Source organism: Haemorhous mexicanus, chromosome 3 (assembly GCF_027477595.1).
Source record: "Haemorhous mexicanus isolate bHaeMex1 chromosome 3, bHaeMex1.pri, whole genome shotgun sequence".
Lineage (NCBI taxonomy): Eukaryota > Metazoa > Chordata > Aves > Passeriformes > Fringillidae > Haemorhous > Haemorhous mexicanus.
In genome coordinates, this window is record NC_082343.1 from 28858725 (window position 1) to 28879062 (window position 20338).

Genomic DNA, 20338 nt, shown 5'->3' on the forward strand with positions numbered 1-20338 from the left:
GACTATTTTCAGGGATAGAAGGTTTTCTATGTCAACCCCTTATGATCTCTTTGTAAACTTCAATATGAAAAGAAGGTGGTTTCTAAAGAATGGAGAGGCATGTACTGTACTCTAGCTCTAAAAATATTTTGGCTCAGCAAAATGTGACTTGGAAACTCTTTTTCTGGAAACCTCCTGAGTTTTCAAGAGACTAGTTCAATATTGTATCCTTTTTAATGTAAAACAAACAGTCTTCACAACAACTGCCTTGGATTATTTTCAGATTAGCCTCTGATTTATGTTTTGAAACAGTGGAATATATCTGCCTTCTCATATCTCTAGCCTTTAAGGCAACAGGACAAGTCACTTAATTATTGGAGGGAAGTAGGAAGAGTATATTTCCATTCTGCACATTATATTTTAATAAAATGGATTAAGACCTTCAAAAGCATGCATATGATGGTCATGAATATGGAACTGTGTTTCACTAGAAAATGTCAAATTTGCACTAGCAAGACATTTTTCATTAACATTGTTAAAAAATAGCATATGACAGTGAGGAAGCAAAGCTAGAACATGCTGAAAGACAGCAGTTCTGTGATGTAATCCTGCCTCATGTTGTCAATCTTGTTTGATTTTATTTATACCAGTCCTTACTGACATATGCAGACAAGTCAAACATCTATGTGTGTGTGTATATATGAGATTCCTGTAACTTTGTAGTTGAGATGACTTTAGTCAATCAGTATTTTCAATAGTAGCTAAGTGTTTCAGAGACATTTGACCAACTGCCTTCTAGAGCTTTCAGCCTTCCATCCAAGTTAGACTTTCTTATTTAATATAACCTTCTAGTAATTATTTCTCCTCCTGTGTGACAAAGGCACTGAGGAGTCGTATTAAAGCCTTTTCTTTGTGATTTGCAAAAAGCTCCATAGGAAGTAAGATTTCCTGAAACTTATGCTGGAAAGCTTCCTTATTCTTAATGTTTAATTACATGTTTCTTGAAATAAGTCTCATTGAAGTAGCTGAAAGATGTGTCCTCAGAGGAAGTCATTGACACTTTTACACTTTTGCCTCAGTCTTAGAAGCCCAAGCCTCCTGTGCATAGTTAATGTCCATTTTCTGCAGATCAATTTCCAATGTCAGTTGTCAATGCCAACAGCAAACCATTCCTCTTCCTCCCATACTTCCAGTTTTGACATGAGCTGTATTGTCGACTTTTCCTCCCTTAGGTCTGGTGAAGAATTCACTGAAGACAGGGAAAGGTGACATGAATTTACCAAAGGCTGAAGAGGAAAGACTAGGTTGAGAATGTATTGTGAAATACAAGTGCTCTTCTTACCTCACATCACCACCTCATAGATTGTGAAATCTTGGTAGATGTAACAGTCCCTCATTCTTTTTTCAGAGATGAGTGTGCTGTATCTCTGTTTTCATTTAGAATTTTGGTAGAAGGTCATGGATCAGGGACTGAATTAGAAACTCATTCTGTCAGTCTTTGTGGACTTTACAGTCAATGTACTGACAGCACTGGTTAATGTTAAGCCTCCTCCCCCCTCCAATTTGTTCACTAAGAAGTGAATAAATTATTAGTGAACAAACTTAGTCTTTGCTTTTGGAAATAACAGTGCGTGCAATCTATAATTATAATTCTGGGTGCTAAAATTGTATATTGTGCCATATTAGGTGTCTTAACACAAGGGAATAATTTCTGAAACTCAGTCATATTTGCAAAAGGGTGTGCACATATGTCAGTGTTTTAGTTTGGATCAGAAATTAATTTATGAAGTCCATTTATCTGTCATCCCCACTTCTTACATTGTGATTCACATACAGGAACAGTTTTGCACATTACAAACTGAATCCTTTCCCACAAAACAAATGTTTTACATAAATAGACCTGACTGTGCTTCAGCTGCTAATGGGTGCTCAATCCACTGGACAAGATTAGAACTAGATTCCTGTCCCCATGTTTGTAGAGTTGATTCTGATTCTTGGCACTGTGTTTCATTCCATGCATTCACTACTCCTGCTGTGCACTAGCTGCTTTTACTAAGACAGAACTTATCCTCCTTTGTTTTTAAATGTGATCCAGAGCTTTGTCTTTAGGTACAAAATACTGCTGAAGAACCTACTGATTTTTAGTAAGGCTGAAGCTGCTTTAAAAACCCAGATTGTTTCAGAAAATAAATCTTGGGCTGCTCAAGACATTTGCAAAAGTACTGTTTCTTACTGTTTCGGAAACCCCCCTGTGCCACTCTCCCCTTGGTCAGACTGCTTTTGGAGCTTATTTTAATCTTAGTAATAAGTAATATTTTGTTTTAGTTTATGGAACTGCAGCAGCCATGCTTGCAGGAAGTAAAGTTGGAGAATTCTTTGGTACCATTGACCTGGGAGAATGGAGCACAAATTTTAAAAGTTTAGTCAGACCCACCAGGTTCTGTTTCCTTAGTGCAAACTTTTCTTTGTCTGAAATGAGAACTTCTCAGTGATACAAGTGGGTTGCAGATTTCTTTGAATAATTCAGGTGTAGGACATCTGAAACATCTTTGGGCAGCCTTTTTCAGAGTCTTGCCACCCTCCTAGTTCAGAATTTCTTCCTGTGTATAGTCTAAATCTTCCCTCTTCTAGTTTAAAACCATTACCCCTTGTCCTGTCTTTATAGGACCTGGTAAAAAAAAACCTCTGTCTTTCTTTAAAACGCCCTTGAAGTATTAAGAGGGCCTCTCTTGACCCTTCTCCAGGCTGAAAAATGCCAACTCTCGACTTTTCTGTATAGGAGACTCTCATCTTCCAGCCCTCCAGCCATTTTCATGGCCCTTTTTTGGATTTGTTCCAATGGAACCATGTCTTCTGTTGTGGATGCCAAGCTGCACACAGCATTCCAACTTTGTGGTAGCTGAAGATGCAGCCCATATTGTGGGAGGTGGGAGTCACATGCTGTTTCCCAGTAATGCAGAGGCAAAGCTGACTAGTTGTAAAGTAATCACATCATTTCCACAACATATTTTGTGTTCTTTCTGACTACAAACTGAGCATTAGTCAAATGTCTTAACAGGTGGAAGCTCAAAATTCTAGGTTTTCATTTGGTGTTTAATTTGAGGGACAAATGGTAACATTTCTTTCAGTCTTTCTTATTGTGTGACATCTTCAGAATTGCTCTGTAACTTAAAGAATGGTAGTTTCCATGAGAAACAGAATATCAGATTTTTTCCTGTAGGGATGTTTATAGGTATGATCAAATCCTTTCCAATGTCTCCTCAAGCATTTTTTTTACATCAATCTTGGTTCTTTATTTTTTTTCTAAACTTTCTTCTTTTGTTACCTTTATCCAGTATTTTGCAGCCTGATTTAAGGCTACTTAAAGAGAGTGATGTATTTTTAATAGATGCTGCGTTTTACATGAAAGTCAATGTCTTAGAATTTATTATTTAAAATACAAATTTTTGGATAAGTTTTTTATCTTAGAGTAGGTTTTGTGGCCTAAGCAAGTGCTGATCTTTATGATTAGGCAATCTGGAAGATTGCTATTCCTCTCAAATGAACCTGAATTCCAAAGAACTGTTGGAAGAAATACAAAAGGTCTGATCACTATAGCTACTGCAACAAATAATTTATTTACAAAATTTCACTCACTGGCATATTGCAGAGTGCAAAGAAACTTGTTACCTTTGCAGGTCTTGCAGAAAAACACATCTCTTTTCTTCTTAATAGCTTTTAAGAATACTTGGATTTTGCTGGGTTTGTTGCATTATTATATACTACTTAGTAACTTTCTGTTTTGGAGCATACACTGACTTGATGTATCAATTCAAAAACAGTCATGGGTGATGTTTGCTGATGGATTAACTACTCATCACTTCCTTATGCTGTTGATCAATAGCTTTTAATTTCAGGACAGGCAGAACAAGAAACAACTGCTATGCAAAACTGGAAAACCTAAGAACCAGAAGAAGCCAATGCATTTCTAAAAAACATCACTAGGTTTCCAGATGTTTGCATCTGAGAAAGCCATGTTCCTTTAAGCTATTCCTCTGTTCCTGTTGATCTTGATATCTTATGATACCCAAGTATAACAAGAGCTTGGTTCTTCTCTTCCTCTTCTGGTTTTAGCTAGGAATTAATTTATACAGTGGTACATGTGTGTTCTGGGCAGGATCCATTAGTCGGGCAATTAGAGGCATGGAAGAAGGGCATTGGTGGCTAATGCCACATCTGAAGCAACCTAAAAGTCTGTTGGGGTCTCAAAGATGGTGGTGTTTTGTCACAGAGCTGTAAGTTTGGCTGCTGGTGTTCCCTGTTCAACCTGCAGCACCCTGCTACGAAGATGGTGGTGGGTGTGTACATTCTGTACACATTCTGTACCTGAATCAGAATGTGATTCAGGTACAGAATGTGTACAGAATGTACACACCCACCACCATTGTAGCATTTGCAGCAGTCTGACTGAGGGCCTGTTACCTTCTTAGTATCTAGTTAGTGTTTGACCCCTTCTCTCAGCCCCCCTCAGTGGCATATGTAAGTAAAAAATGCTTCAGTATTTCGAACAAAGGACTTAAAATAATCTTTAATAAAAATGAATTTGAGAATTCAAGTCAAAATCAGTACATGCACATACACACAGATTTCCATAGTGTTTATGCTCCCAGTTTGAGTACTCTATACATTTATTTATTTGATCTGAAACATTGAATTAATGCTTAAATGGCAATTGTATCTTGTCCTACAGCTACTCTGAAGACCACTCAGGATGAATTAAACAAGAAAGCACTACAGACTTTGGAGAGGTGAGTAGGAATTTTGCTGATACTTGCTTTGTGCATTTTTTTCATTAATTTAGAAAACTTTTTCTTTTTATGTTTCTTTTTCCTCTGTGTAAGGCTTCCGTGCTGGAAAGTTTGAAAACAGTTCATTAGATTTCAGCAGTAGTCTATCAAAAACATTTTTGTGATGGCTAAATGCAGTGATTATTTGTTTGACTATCCAAGGAAAGAGTACTGTTCTGCCACCTTATAGAAAAAAAAACCTTAGCCCCAAATTAGCTGCAATGAGATCTACAGTGCTGGGAGATGCAGCTTCCTCACATGATGCCAGCTGGCAGACGTGAAAAGCTAATTTTGTCTCAATTCCTGTGTGAAGCAGGCTTAAAATCCTATTTCCGTCATGGTGGGAAAGTACCTCCACCATCAGGGTGTAGGCAGCTATGGGGTGACCTGGCACCAGGGCACCTAGGGGAGAGAATAATTGCTGTCCTAATGAGTGTTTACATCAGCTGTTGTTGGAAGAGGAGGTTCCAGAGCTAGTGGTACAAATCAGGCACCACTCACCTCTCCTTCATCCCTATATTTCTGGGGAAAACTGATACAATGGCTCCACTCTGGAAGCTACTGTGAATTACACTCTTGTGCAACTGCACTTGAGACCTTAAGTTCAACTGCTTGATTTAAAACCCTTTTTTGTCCATTCTGTGGGGTAGAGCATTAAGATATGAGCTGCCTGACTCTCTTATGGTTAAATTACTCTACCCAAAATACACTAGGTGGTGTTCAGGCAGTTATTTACATTTGGACAGTTACATTCACAATTTACAACCCACTGTAAATGTAGATGCCTACAGACTATAGATAGCAATTAAATAGAAGCTTATGTGGTCTGAGTCTTGGGCTGAAGGGTCTAATTCTGAGTTTATTGTGGTCATAATTACATAAGTGAAGAAAACTTAAGATCTCTGGTATCTCAAACTACAGGTTTAACAATTTGAACAATGTTAAAGGATCTTAGCTTTTTTGCTGATGCTGACCAAGAAGGAGCCCAGCATGTTTGTCTTACACTGGTTTTGTAGTGAGTACAAGAACTGAAACCACAGATAGAATTCTGGGTATTTACCTTATGGAGGTCTGAGGGAGAAAACTTCTAAAAGCCATTTATTCATTCACTATTTGGATGAGGAGTGTACTTTTAAGTCACACCAGTTTGTGGATTCCAATGTCGTACATTAACTGCTGACCAATTTTTGGGAATTGTGGTGCTGCACTGCTTTTTAACTTCCTTGGTTTTTATCCTTTGTCCTTTCCCATTGGCTGTGACTTGTTTTCATGGTGTCTTAACTCTACCTAGGAGGCAGACAAGTTTCTAGCCCATCATTAGTTATTCAAACATCAGCCAACAGCAATGTGACAGTGAACTGATTACTAATGTTTTCTAAATGCCTAAGTTTGGTTTCTTTCCTTTTTGTACCTTCCTTGTTTTTTGCCTTTTTTTTTTTTTGAAGAGCCTCTATGATCTCTCAGGCCATAGTTTGGCCTGTAGTCATCTCTGTAAGGGGCCTTTTCAGCTGGAAGATTGCACCAAATTTTTTTCTAATTCCTTCTGAGGAAAATGAGCAGTAAAGTTACAATCCTTTGTTTCTTTCCAAAAGCACCATTAATTTCATCTGCTATACTCTTGTGAACTTTCTCCTATTAATTATTGCTGGAGAGGCTACTGAAGGTTTCACAAGAGACCCTTAGTAAAGATGTGGCTCACCCTAACACCTGAGGGCAAAGCTGGGTTCTAGCTCGTGGAGTTTTGTTGTTTGTTGCAATTTTTTGGGAGGTTGGGGATTTTTTTTGGTGGAGGGGTTGTGGCTATTTGGGTTTGGGTGTTTTTTTGTGTTTTTTTGAAGAGGAAGGAGAAATTAGTGACTCATCTGTTCTAATTGCACCTTGATGTCTTTGGCGTTGCTTCAGAATACTTGAGTGCCACCTTGACTTACGGAGTTACAGGACATATTCAGTCCATACTAAATTAATTTGTTCTAGAGCCATTAGTTATAAAAATCAGCTTCAAAATCTTCTTGCTCACAGGCCAAGATGGTATTTGAAAAGTGGCTGCCATTAAAATGGTGTGTGGTTTGTTTCCTGAAGGAATTATTTTATTGCTACTTGTTCATTATTAGCAAATCAATAGTTTTGGCATGGGTTTTAACCACCAGTATTGTCAGCCTGTCGTTTCTCCCTCATAAGGACATTAATTGTGCTCACTTTGGGCCTGGCAGTGCAGGTGCAGGTTTCCCTGGTGTCCTGGAATGCAGCCCAGAAAGAGGTCAGGAAATGTTAATTGGCTATGAGGGAATTTCCTCTTCCCCATTTCTCCCATGTGAAATGACTTCCCTGTGCTGCAGAGCTGGGAGTGAGCTCTGTGAGTCACAAGGGGAGAATCCACTGGTTCCTGGAGCGGGCTGACAGGTGGCATGAGCTGCTGCCCCACCTCTCCTCCTAGACTGGGTTCCCCAAGACACTATCCCAGCATTCCCTTGGTTAATGGCTTCTCCAGAGGCTAGCAAATTCAGACTGCAGTTTCATGCCTAGCACAGTCTGAGAGGGGACAGTTCTGCCCAGGTTGTCCATCCCTGTTCCCTGCCTTGTACAAGACTTGTTAAAGGCCTGCACATCTGGTTCTGGAGACACTGTAGCCTTCTCTAGCCAAGGCTTCACTTCAGTGTATGGCCTGCTGCCTGCTGTGGGCTGGAAGGGAGTATCTCAGAGTCCAAGCTTGACAAGTAAGGGCCTTGGTGTTGGTCCAGGCACAGCTCCTGTCATCAAATCATTCCTCCCTCTGTGTCTTCCCTTTCCAAATTAGGAGTCTGCTGTCAAAAATTAAACTAGAAGCTGCAGGGTGGAGAATGTTTTGTATGTTTGAGCACCAGCTTGTGTCACAGGCTCCTGATCTTTAGTCTTCTACATGCTCCTAGTGACTACTTTTTCAGTGCTAATCTAACCCTCTCTTAATGTTTGAAAAGTGGCAGTATAGCAACAACTTAGACAATTATGTCTGTCACCTGAATTACTTAAAATTGTGCTTTGATAGGTTTGTTATGCGCTTGGAGCTACTTTTTCCATATTAGTTTATCTAAGTTCCAAAATATTAAGTGGCATTTAATAAAGGAGCATGTAAGTTGTATAACATCCTGGCAGCTGTGTTTCTCTTACTTTTTCCTGGGATTCTGGCTTAGCCAGGCCAGCACTGTTCTGCTTTTCGTCTAGTTTCAGTGTGCTCCCCCATTACTGGACTAGTTTTCTGTGGGGGAAGACTGGGTTTTGTTCTGTGCTTACGTGACTCATGGTGAAGGAGTTCTGCAAACTGCAATCTAACAGTCACTTTTCTTTTTGTCTTATGTGGTCATCCTTAAAGAGCACATGACCTGGCCCCTGAAGATCACCAGATCATCCTCTACCTGTCACTGCAGCTGGCTCTTGTCAGACAGGTATGTGAAATATTTGGAAATCACTGAGCCATGGGAGAGTGGAAGGGCAGTCCAGTTGAACAAGACCCAGGCTTGCTAAACAGGGTCCCTTCCTTCCTGCATTGTAACTGGTAACAAGCAGTCAGAATATGTTTATGTAAAATATTTTTTAATTCTTACTCTAAAAATAATTCTGTAGCACATGGAATGGCCTTCCCTAGGGAATGTGTTCAGCTCTACCTCCTGAGCAGTTTTGGGGCAGCCTTGTGTGTGTGGGATGAGGAGGTGTGGTTGTTGCTGCTCCCTGGTGTCCCGCTGCAGGCTGCTCCAGAGGCTGTCCCGTTGTGCCCGGCTCCGTATGGTGCCAGATCGCACGCTGGGATTGCTTTATTCCAAACTTGGGCACGTTTGACGCCAGGCTTTGACGTGTGCTGGAGCTCTGCAGCGAGTGGGATTAGTTGGCATTTGAATGCTGCTGCAGGTGTTAACTCATAAAAATGAAGCTGATCAGAAAATGCTCTGCACTGCCTTTCAGAAAAAAAAAAAAACCAACCACTTGGGTTGTGCTTTATTTTTCTGCCCCTTCTTCTTAAAATTGGGGTGTTGTATTTCGCTGTCCTTTCTGTTTAAAAGCTAAAGTCTTTATTGGAACAGCTTCTGTTTTTTAAATACCTCTCTAGCTAGATTTGAAATTTCATCATTGTAGTTTCTTTCTTTGGCAGGCCTTCTGCTTGCTGCAGTTTTCTCTCCTTAGTCTACACTACAGAGTTGAACAGTTGGGTATTTCTTACTTTCCTGAGCTAATTAGGTGAGCTGTGTGTTCATTAGGTTAAACTAATTGTTCCAAGAGAGCACCCTCTTGATAATGTCACTTTTGTAACCCTTTCATAATGAGAGCAGTGTGCTGTGAGCCTGCAATAAGAAAGGATCATTAAAATGGCTTATTTAACTTTCTCATCTGCCTACTAGCTGCTTTATGATGCAGTTTGCTCAGGGTCTTTCATTAAAAAACACCCAGCTACCCTTTTTTCTCTCACAGCTTTTGCCTCATAGGGAGATGGTCTGATTTGCTGCCTCTTCTGCTTGCCATGAGTAAAGAACTACAGCTTTTCAGCTGAAAAATAAAATGAAGATTTTTGTAGTCATTGATTTTTTTTGGTTTTTTTCACTGTTTCTGGCATTTTAACTCATTACTTTTTTTTTTCTGGTTGTAGCCCATCATTGCCATGTTGTTTCATCTCTCTTGTTGCTTCATTTCCCTTCCCTCCTGTTCTTTCCATTCAGTCTCTTGTCCCTGTGTTCACTTTCCTCTTTTGTCTAGCTCACCTGTGTGTTTTCATCCTTGATGTTGTGCCAGTCGCCTCTGCTCCCAGCTGTGTGATCTCAGTGTATTGTGTAGTGTCAGCCTGACCCCTGCCATGGAGCTCCTGCTCTTCTCCCATCAAGTGAGATATAAATCTTTAATGCATGCTTGGACCGAGAGGAGATACCTGAGACGTCTTTATTTTTAGACTGCTGTAAAATACCCTACTCTTCTTTTGCCAGTTTACTTAATGATAAACATTTGGTAATGCATTTTTAATATACTTAATTATTTAAAGTATCTAATATATTCTCTTTCTGATTAACTGAAAGATAAATTATACCTTTTCTGATAGATTGCATTAACTATTGAACATCACAGTTAGGGCTTTCATCAGGCAATGCTATAATACCAATAAATCAGGCCTTTTCTACATAGTAGGTTATAATATATTTTAATACCTCGACCTTTTTCTCAACAAATAGGCCTTTTTGTTTCCATAGTCAGAGTCAATAAATGAGGTAACTGTAACCAGCATTGAAAAATATAGGTATCAGCTTGCATAGATAAGAGAGTGGTTTCATGGAACAAAGCAAGAGAGGCAGCTGACCAGCAGAGTGCCAAGCAAAGCTGGAGCGATTCATCTTCCTTGGAAGGCTGTAAAATATTTCCAATAGCACTTGTCTCTGTCACCACTGGGTAAGGCAAAGGGGAAATGGAAAAACATAGGCATCCCTCTGACATGAGATGAGGATGTGACAGAGGAGAAATGGTTATAAAAGGTTCATGCAGAGTTGGCATTTGAAACCACCAGCAACCAAAATAAAAAATTATGATAATGAGCTTTGTATGTCTGCGTGTCTTAAAGACCGCTGGAGTCACTGGGAAGACTTGGAGTGTCTGCACCAGCCCCAGAGTGTTTTAGGGGCTTTTTCAGCCAAACACAGTGTAGAATAACCTGTTCTGTAAGGAGGGTCTCTCAGTCTGGTTTTCCCCCTGAGCTGAAGTGCTGGAGGCCAAGGTCTGTACCTGCTGCAGTGGCTATCTCCACCTGCAGTGCCTGGCTGGCAGATGGCAGAGCCCAGTGACAAGTGAGACTTGTAGCTCCCCACTCACAGTGGCTGGTTCGGCTGCTTCCCCTGTTTCTGTGGTAACAGCACTTGGATCAGCAAAAACAAGGTAGAATGAACATTTTAAAGCTCACTGATTTTAATGCATTGCCTTGTTTTTTAAAAAGCAGACCAGTTTCTATGGAAATGACTCTCTAGAGTCAGCAGCACTCTTGTTAATTTTAAGTGTTGAATCCGGTTTTTTTGGGGGTGGTGGTGTTTGTGACCTTGACTGCCATGTAAATCAGTATTGAATATGTAAAAACAACATATATAGGCATCATACCATTTTAATACTTGTTTAGATCTAACCTTTCTTTTCATGAAAACGGGAAGGGAAAGATGGCTAAGGGTCAGCAGCTGCACACTGTAAGTCTCACTAGTTTCCTGTGGACTTCCAAGAGACCTCAAATTTCAAGTGGCACTATCCAGAAAACACCTACTTCCTTCCCAAGTGTCTGGATGTACAGCTACGATAAACATCAGTTAAGAGACCAGAGAAAATATTTCACCTGTTTTGCCCAGTTTTTGCTCGGTTTCAAGGAGGAGAGGCTGCTGTCTGCCCAAAGAGAGGAGCTCTGTTTTAGGAAGTAGTCAAGAGGTGGTTCTTTCAGTGACTCCTTGGATGTAGGTAGTTCTGGACTGTCTTTTTCCCAGATCACCAACTGCCTCCTCTGCTGAACAGCAACATGCTGCTTTTCTGCCTACATCCTAGCCTAGATTGTTTCTGGTGATCAAGAATGGCTTGTAGGAAGAACTAAGTCATAACCCATAGGTGTATACCTACTTTCCTGAGGTTCTGGTGAACTGTGGCAAGTCTGTTTTCAATGGAAACTCTTGCCAGTCAGTAAAGCTTTCTCCTTTGCATGCTATAAAAAGAGATGTAGTGGGTAGTTGTAATGGTTAATTTAGTGTAACTGTCAACTGATGTGAAATTATAAGGCCTGAAAACTCCTTTTAAGGGTTCCTGCTTCATTTACCATTCAAAATATCCAAGTTCATTCTGCTGTTATGAAGTATTTTTTACACTCACTCTGTTTTCCTTTTTATACCTGTAATTGTGACATACCAGCATTGTTTTTAAAGAGACACATAGCATAATTGAAATAAATCCTACTATATAAGAGGCAGCCTAAACAGTCCTTATTGTAGCATTATTTTGGTAATGCTGCAAGATGCTATTTCTGGCCTACTGCAGCATCTTTGCTTCCTAATCAGTGTGATGTGAAGATACCTGTGTGCCATGCAAAACATGTGGTATATTTGTTAACAGAATGATAAATCAGGAAACTGTAACTTCTTCTAAGTGTAGGCCCTACTTAGACTTGCAGTCCAGCTGAAATAAGATTATTTTCAAGTGCAGTACTTGTAGGGAATTTTAAACTGGCAGCCTGCCTCTGATAAAGCCCTGACATTTCAGGGTGCCATCTGGGGTGGCACCAGCTTCCGTCTTTCTCAAATTATATAGTTACTTAAATAAAAATACATCTTTCAAAAGAAGTTTTGTGTTGACTGCTGCCAAATATCTTGCTTTTGTTGAGCTATAAAATTAGTTTGTGTTTCATTGCATCTGATCTTTTGCAGGTTGTTGTTTCACATAAAGGTTTCTGTAAAGGCATAGAGTTCATATTATTATTGTCCACTGTTTCTAATTATGCAGCAGTACTGTGCAGGCTAGTAATGGTGCTACAGCACTAAGGAGTCTTTTTGGACTCAAGTTAATAAATTAGGTGCCAGGGAAGCATGATTAATTTTCAAAGCCAGCCATTGCCTGTGACTTCGATGCCATTGCAGGGCCTATGCTACAGAACAGAATTGCTTTAGATAACATTTCTTCCAGCAGTATGTGGCTGCCTCTCCAGCAGACACAGGTTTGCAGGCGTGACCACAACTCACTTTTTTGCTCTATTTCATGTATGTTGCAACAGAGTCACAGGGCTTCTTGGATGGCCAGCCTCTGTTAGGGGAGTGGACCTACCTGCAGTTTGATCCTAAGTCATCTTCAACATGTAAAGCGAAGTCTCAGTTTGCATATTCTCACATGAGAATATGCAAACTGTACGTCAAGTGTCCCTACAGTTTTGAAGTCCCTCAGTAAAGGCATTAGTTGTAAGTGTTATTCTTTGCCTAATTCATACTAGCAAATTAGGATTCCCTTCCCAAGTCTTAATCATAGAATAATTTGAAGAGGACCTTTAGAGATCACCCAGTTCAATCCCTGCTCAAAGCAGGATCATATGGAACAGGTTGCTCCAAGTCTCCTCCAGTTGTTTGATTTGCAGGTTTTCTTCTAATGAATTTTTCCCCAAACTTGTATTTTCTTTATGAGTACTTGTGCAGCTCTGAGACAGAGAAATAGAAATAAATAGAAGGGGGTTTTAGTTCTGAGTGCAAGAAGTCTTGACAGCAGCTTTGTTTTAGCTAGTCAATTTTATATACCTCTGGTATATCTACTGAAGAACTTCGTGGACAAGCAGATCTGGGCCCACCACTGTCTGGTCCTGGCTCCTACTTGTATTGTCATTGCTAGAATTTTTATATTGTATGAAAATGTGTTCTAGTAAACTGCTGAGGGAACATGGGTGATTAAGCCAACGTGTTTACCTTTGCAGTAGGCTTTAATAACACATGTAGTTAAAGTAGCTCCACTGACAAGCAGTAATTCATTAGAGCTGAGCAGTCAGTCATGTATCCCAGTCTGAATCCAAGCCAGGACATTCAGCAGTTTTGACGCTGTGGGCCAGATGCCAGTTTGGGGTTATGTCTGGAGCAGTCACACTGATCTCCAGGCTTGCATGGAGTCACCAGTAATACAGTAGTTAAGTACCATGGCTCATGGGTGCACAGCAAGAGAGAAATGTCACTTGGACATTTGGAGGAAGTTTTCCTATGAACAGAATATACACTGCTCCCAGAAGGATACCTGGGCTTTAGGTAATCAACAACCTCTGTAGCAGCTACAGGCAGTGTCATTGTTGCTTTCCTTAGTTATGTGGTACTTGTTTTTGTGAGAGGTCTGTGGAGGCGGTGGGAATTTGACACTGGTGGTATGTCAGGGTAGAAAAATGTCTGTAAGGCTTTGCTAAGTGGGAAGTTTTCATAGTAGAAAAGAAGGAACTACATTCTCCATCTGTTAAGAGAAGGAGCAGGAGAGCATGCATGAGGAAAAGAAATTTATACACTTTTATGCTTTGTTTTCTGCAGACTTCCAGAACCACAGAAATGCAGTAATTTATGTAGTAGTAATTTCAGACACTAGAGAATCTTAAAGAAAATCCTCTACATAAAACTTACCAGTAAACAAATGAAAGAAAATCTGCTAAGAAGTTCCCTTTTGAACAGATAGCCTAAAATAGTGTACTGGATCACAAAGAGCGTGTGATAGACTTGCATTCATTATAGATGTTAAGTTTTCGGCCAAGTGAGACTTGGTTCTAATAACATGCTGCTGCTGTGACTGTCAGGACTGCTTTTTACATCACTGCTTGCAGATATATTTATTTTTCTGACAGCATTTTAAATCTTGACTCTTTTACCCTTGAACATTCAAACTTAATTTTTATTTTCTTGATCCAAATAATGAAAGGCTTTGTGCAGCCATTATGAGAGACAAAATGGAGCAGACATGTGCAATACTCACCCCTAGGTAAAGAGACAGCCACTCATCCTAGAAAATGAAGCTGAGAGTTGGGCATCTGTGGTGGATATGTCTACATCATAGAATCACCATGCCAAAGGATGAGGGGGTTGATGGGATCAGGTCTGCTGCTCTTGTTTATAAGCAGTGATTTAGTAATGCTGCAGACTTCTTTCTCTAGAATGTGTGGGTTTTTTCCAAGCGGTGCAGTCTGTTAATTTTGGCAGCCTGTTTTGATAGTAGAAGGTGCCTAAGCAGAACTTCTTCAGAATTTCTGTTTACTCTATTCTTATTTTTGAGGTATAATGTAGGACTGAAAGAGTGATATGTTCTCTTGTTATTTCTATCCCATCTCCTTCTAGATTTCAGATGCTATAGACCATCTTCAAGAAGCCCTGCAACTGTGCAAAGATGACATGAATTCGCTTCATCTACTGGCCCTCCTCTTTTCAGCTCAGAAGCACTATCAGCATGCACTGGATGTTATCAACATGGCTGTTGTTGAATACCCAGAAAGCTTTAGGTAAGAGCTGTTGCCTGGTTCCAAGCATCCAGTCAGGAATGAACTGCTCACTAGCTGTTGCTCTCAGTTATACACAAGGAGCCTGTTAAATCACAAGTGTTACAGGTGTGTCACTCCCCTCCTGGGGAGGGTATTCTTTTACTTTCTGTCTTCACAGTCTTTCTGTAATCCTTACACCTGCTTTCTTTTCTTGTATTGTGCTGAGGGTGTTGTTTTCTGTAGTTTTTTGTATTTCACTTTAGTTGTGGAGAAATGAGGGTGAGACAACTATGACAGTGTCGTATCACAAGTAATTTTATATTTGGTCATTCCCTGGTTAAAAAGAAATTTTTCCTTGCCATGACCATTGTTTTGATGCTCATCTATGACACAGTTTGCTGCAATATGACAGCTGGGGAAAAAGATCAGTTGAAAATCACAAGCTGTGATAATGTATAGCTGAAGGGAAGGACAATTTGCCTGCCTAGGAGTAGGTTTGAATCAGCACAGACTTCTTGGAGCCAAAGGCTTCCACTGTTCTGTGTTTGACTCAGACCCTCATCCATCTGAGGGAGGTAAATTGAATTCCATGCAATTTACTGTCATGACCTTTCAAAACAGTGAATTTGTTCTGTGCAAAAATTAAAACTACTGTAGTATTCTCTGGTGATTTCATACTAGCTGAGTTTCTCAGCCAAACTGCAGAAAATTCTATTGCATTGCTGGAAAACCAACTTTCATTTGGGATTGCCTGTGCTTAAATAGTGTTCTAAACCTATGCATCATTGCCTTTACATAGCCTGCATTCTCAATAGCAAGAGGGAGCAGCCTCCACAGGTTTAGTCCAGAAGCTGAGTGTAATATTGTCTAAACAGAGCAAAGGCAGGTCATAGAAAGATTGAAGCTGTGTAAATGTGAGCGTGAATGCTTTAGGATCTTTCAGTGTTGTATCAGTATATAATGTTTTTATTGCAAACTACATGTTTCCATTTAAAATAGCTTTGCTGCCTGTGTTTTTGATGTTAGTTACTTCTAACTCACTGCACTTCTTTGACAATGAAGTGGAAACTAGTAATGGAAACACTCTTAAAATGAAGCCAGCTCTTCTCTTTAGATTGTGAACATAGGTATGACTGAAGCAGGAAATAGCCCAGTGGCTGCTGAATTGTGTTTTAGGGTTTTAAATTAATAAACAAAGTAAAAACCTCTCATACAGTCAAAGGTCACATTGTACAGTTGGAGATCAGATGTTTGTTGAAGACTACAGAAACACATAAGATACACAAGACAGAGGAAGAGGTTGTTTATGTCAGGAGAAGAGTGTTTGCCTTGTCCGATTGACCAACTGGTCCATCATGTCCTGGATCTTTCCCCCAGCAGTTACTGATGATTTATGTTTCAGCGGAGGACAAAACACGGCAAGCCTTGTATGCAGAGGAGCTTGGAGGGCTGCTGGGTGGGTTCCTTTGTGCTGTCTGGTAATCTGATTTCCCCAAAGCTGAAAAGACGGTTATCTCTTATGTTTCTGTGGGTGCAAATTTTGATGTGCACAAAGACGTTTGCCAAGGAGTAGCAGAATTGGAGAATTGGTTGGTTTTGATAGAAACAGTTAGTATTGGTAGTGAAGGCCCAGGCTCATGCTTGCTCCTAGACACAGCGTTGCTAAAGTGTGTGCCCTTAGAAGGGCCCCTCTTTGCTCCTTGCATGCACAGGGGTGTGTAACAAGGCTGACAGTGAGACTCCTTCACAGGTATGCATGGATGGAGGAGTAGGGGCTGGCTTCCTGCCTCTGCTGTGTGACTGCCCTGTCTCCATGTGGGTCTTTCTCTTAACCAGCCAGCAAATAACTCATGAGTGAGAGAATGGAGAAAGAATGTCAGAGTTGCAAGGCAAGTAAAAAAAAAAAAGCTTAAAAAAATAGAATTAAACAAGTGTTTCTGAAAAAAAAGAATGGGAATCCAATAAGGAGGGGGAAAGCAAAAATAAAAGAGTACATCTATAGTTTGTACCAAATTTGAAACCATTTTAGGTTTTCTAGTGCAGTTTATGCTAGAAGGGCTTTACTGCTTTGTGAAACCTCTTTGAAGGGACAAAGACCTGATGCTATTGTGTATCTCCAGTTGCTACTGCCTTATAGAAAAATGCTAATTTTACTACTGTATGGAATGAGTACAAGATGTTTCATGTAAATAGTGTAGGCAAGTTCAACTGCATGATTTTAAAGCTGTATTTAAAAGTGGTTGATTATTTTTCCCAATTCACATTTATATGAACCAGGCAACTGTGTAATGTGGTGCCTGGGGGCTCCCTTCCTAATGACATCTCTTTTTGGAAGCACAGTTTGATGGCATGTATCAAGAAAAGATGATGAAAGCTACATTAAAGGACCTTAGGGCTCTGTAGATGGCAGGGGAAAAACCCCAAAAGCATTACCTAGATGTATAGCCTAAATAAAAGAAAGCATAAGATGTAAAAAATTAAGGACTTAGAGACTTAACTGACCCAAACTACAGCCATTTCATACTATTTCCCTGGTCTCTGTATATAATTAAAATGAGTTAGTTGCTGCTTTCTTTGTTTTATATTAAATTCTTTCATTACAAATTTTAAAGAAGAATTTTTTTTAGGATAGTTCATGTGGTTGGCTGTTGGCTGAAGCAGTTGGAAAAAATATACTGCATTGCTTAGCTAACACACAAGAAACATCCTTTGGCATGAACTTCATGATACTGACCCAAATATGTCTGAAAGTACCCCTTGTTCATGTGTTTAAACCTTTACTGCACACTTCAGAGGTTGATGTGGTACTCAGGGAGCAGGGATGTGAAATGTAGGCACTGTGAAAGATGCAGTGGTTTGGACTGAGCTATTGAAGAGCTGGATATCCAAAAGGCACAAAATGAACCTAGGAAGATGACTTCTTGAAAGGTGGCATGTAGTAACAAATTCATTACATTCCAGTTAGTGAATGACTGAATTTGAACACTTGAATGTACTGTCAAGAAATGACAGAGGAAGACTTCATAAAAGAAGGAGAGCCAACTATGCTGAACATATTGCAAGCTGGGCTGAGCCAGAAGAAATACACTGTCTTGCCATGACCATAAAAGATAGAAATAGCATCCTTTACATGGAAGGTATCATCTGAAAAGTTGCTGACACCTCTCTGTGGGGTGAGACTGCTCAGGATAAAACTTAGTGATTTTACATCCTGTCAATAATGGTATGCTTTTAAAAGAAGCAAATGAATGTAGTACCAACAGTTGGCTTTGGTATATATTTTTGAAGGGACGATCTTCAGCACATTTGGGTGAGAAGACTCCTGTTAGCACCAGGTGTCTCCCCTCCAGGTCAGTAATGCTAATCATAAGCCTTTCTGAAGATGGGTTCCTGTAATATTTTTCCAACTCAAAGGCCAGCCTTTGGGCAGTGTTCTACCTGAGTCTGGCAGTGATTACCTTCACATGCTTGTTTCAGGGAAGAAATAATGTTGGTGAACACTCCTTTGCCCTCCAGATGATCTTCTTGAAGTTATTCATTGTTTAGTTAGAAAGAATTTTGCTTTTTAAAGTCTGTATCCACCTCACTGTTCCATGCAGAAGTCCCGTGGGTCTAGTAGCCTGCAAAATCCACCACAGAGCTTAACATGCTCCTTTATTTTCAGCTAGTAATATTTCCTCCTTACAGTTTTGCTTGTTTAAAAGTGTTTTTGCCTTCCTAATTCAGTCCCTCTTCCAGATTACTGTTTTGCTCTCTGGTCATCTTTTAGCTTTAATTGGTTAGCTTCCAGCAGTGGAAAAAAATGAATGCCTATACCAAGTATAAAGTTGGAAATAGCATATCAATTTTATGGATACTCTATTGCTCCCAGACTGCTTATCCAAACCTATTCTGTTGTTCACTGGGTAGTTTCCTGTCTCCTGGATGGCTCCCCATTATATTAGAACAATACAGTCCTCTGGCATAACATGTCACATCATCTAATTGCTGCCCAATGTGATGGTGAATATTTTGTTAAATGATCGTGTCTCTGTCGCAGTTCTGCTTGTTGCACAGGGGTTGTAACTCTCTTACATGAACAGATGTTAATATTCCTTCTCTTTCTAGACTGTACTCTGTTTCACTATTCTGTTGCTCTCAGAGTCTGTAAACTAGTTACAAAGAGAAATAACAAAACTTCTGGGAAGCACTGCTGTTCTTACACATCAAGACTCAAAAAGAAACAGGTGGGTTGGTATTCTGGGGCAATGTAGGTGTCAAATGCAGATGCTTTTGTTCTACAGAAAGCTAGCACAAGAGTAATTACTGTAAATGGAGTGAAAAAAAGGCTCAGAATGCCAATAAATATTAATGTGTATCTTGGAAAGTGTTTATAAAAAAGGAAGTAAATTCTGCTTGGGGAATTGTGCGTGTTGTTTTGGTGTTGGTGTTGTTTTAGGAGAAATGGTTTATTTGTTACAGCCAGCCCTCAAAATATAAAGTTCTCTTCTAGATTAGAAGTGGTTTACTGACGGAAAATGTCCTTGATTCCATCACTGCTACATTAATTTCATTAAGGCCATGTGAAGTAATCGTCTGGCAAGATTTATTTGTCATAGTCTGGTGCAGACTTACTGTGGGGAGACCTATTCTGAGCTATATAAGCAAAGCCATTTACCAGGTGCTTCCATTTGCCTCAAAAAAACCCCTCCAACCCTGATCAGGGTCTCAAAATGCAGGATTAAACTAATTTCTAGTTTGCATTCTCTTTCCATTGCTTGTCAAGCTCTTTCTTGTGTATTGAAAATAAACAACTCATGCCTTCTTTGAGCCATATCTTTTTGGGCACTGGTAGAGTCCAGCAGTGCTGTTGACAGCAGTAAAGTAGATGTGTGTTCTTGCCTATAATCTTCATGGAGAACACAGAAGCAGTTGTCCCTCAGTCAATGATTTTCCCACCTTTGTGTTATGGCTGATCTACACTGCCACTGTTAAGTGAAGATTGTTGTGCCCCCTACCCCTCCCACCTCACCCCCAGGTATTACAGCTGTGCATGCCCTGGAATGGTTTTACCACTTTTCTCATGGAAGTGGTGGTGGACTCTTAGCCTTAGAGAATCAGATCAGCCCATTTATATGATTCCAGTTCATCATTAGGCAGGAGGCAATGAAGTCAGTACATCTTGATAAGAGAGCAGCTTGCTAAAATTCTCAGAATACTGTTTTGTTTGAATTCCTCAAGGGTGTAAGATCTAAAGCAAGGACAGATTAATATTTTGGCTGTAGCATTTGATCATGCTAGACAACTTTTATAAATAGGATATTCAAAACTCTTAAGGGTGGAGCTTTTGTAAGCTGACTTCTTCTTGTGGTGTGTTCACACCCTGGCTGGTGAGAGTGACCCAAAAATGTTTTTATTTCTTTATTGATGCCCCAGACAATAATACAAAGTAATAAAAAATGGAAGAATGTACTTGATATAACAGTACTGTGCTACAAGGATACAAAATATGTTAGGCTTCTGTGATTCACTAAAGCAAGGGAGATGTGGAGAAGGTAGGGTTGAGCTGGGGTTTTTGCAGTAGTAACCATGAATGTTTGCTTCT

General features: G+C 39.9%; 1 protein-coding gene across 3 annotated transcripts in view; it reads left to right on the top strand.

The window, feature by feature from the left end:
• TTC7A (tetratricopeptide repeat domain 7A) overlaps positions 1 to 20338 on the top strand; it is a 168203-nt gene that overhangs the window by 65417 nt on the left and 82448 nt on the right. For all 3 annotated transcript variants that reach the window (XM_059841218.1, XM_059841216.1, XM_059841217.1), the window contains 3 exons: positions 4709 to 4766; positions 8152 to 8224; positions 14615 to 14775. In XM_059841218.1, coding sequence (XP_059697201.1) covers positions 4709 to 4766; positions 8152 to 8224; positions 14615 to 14775 — 292 coding nt within the window. The remainder of the gene's footprint in view (positions 1 to 4708; positions 4767 to 8151; positions 8225 to 14614; positions 14776 to 20338) is intronic.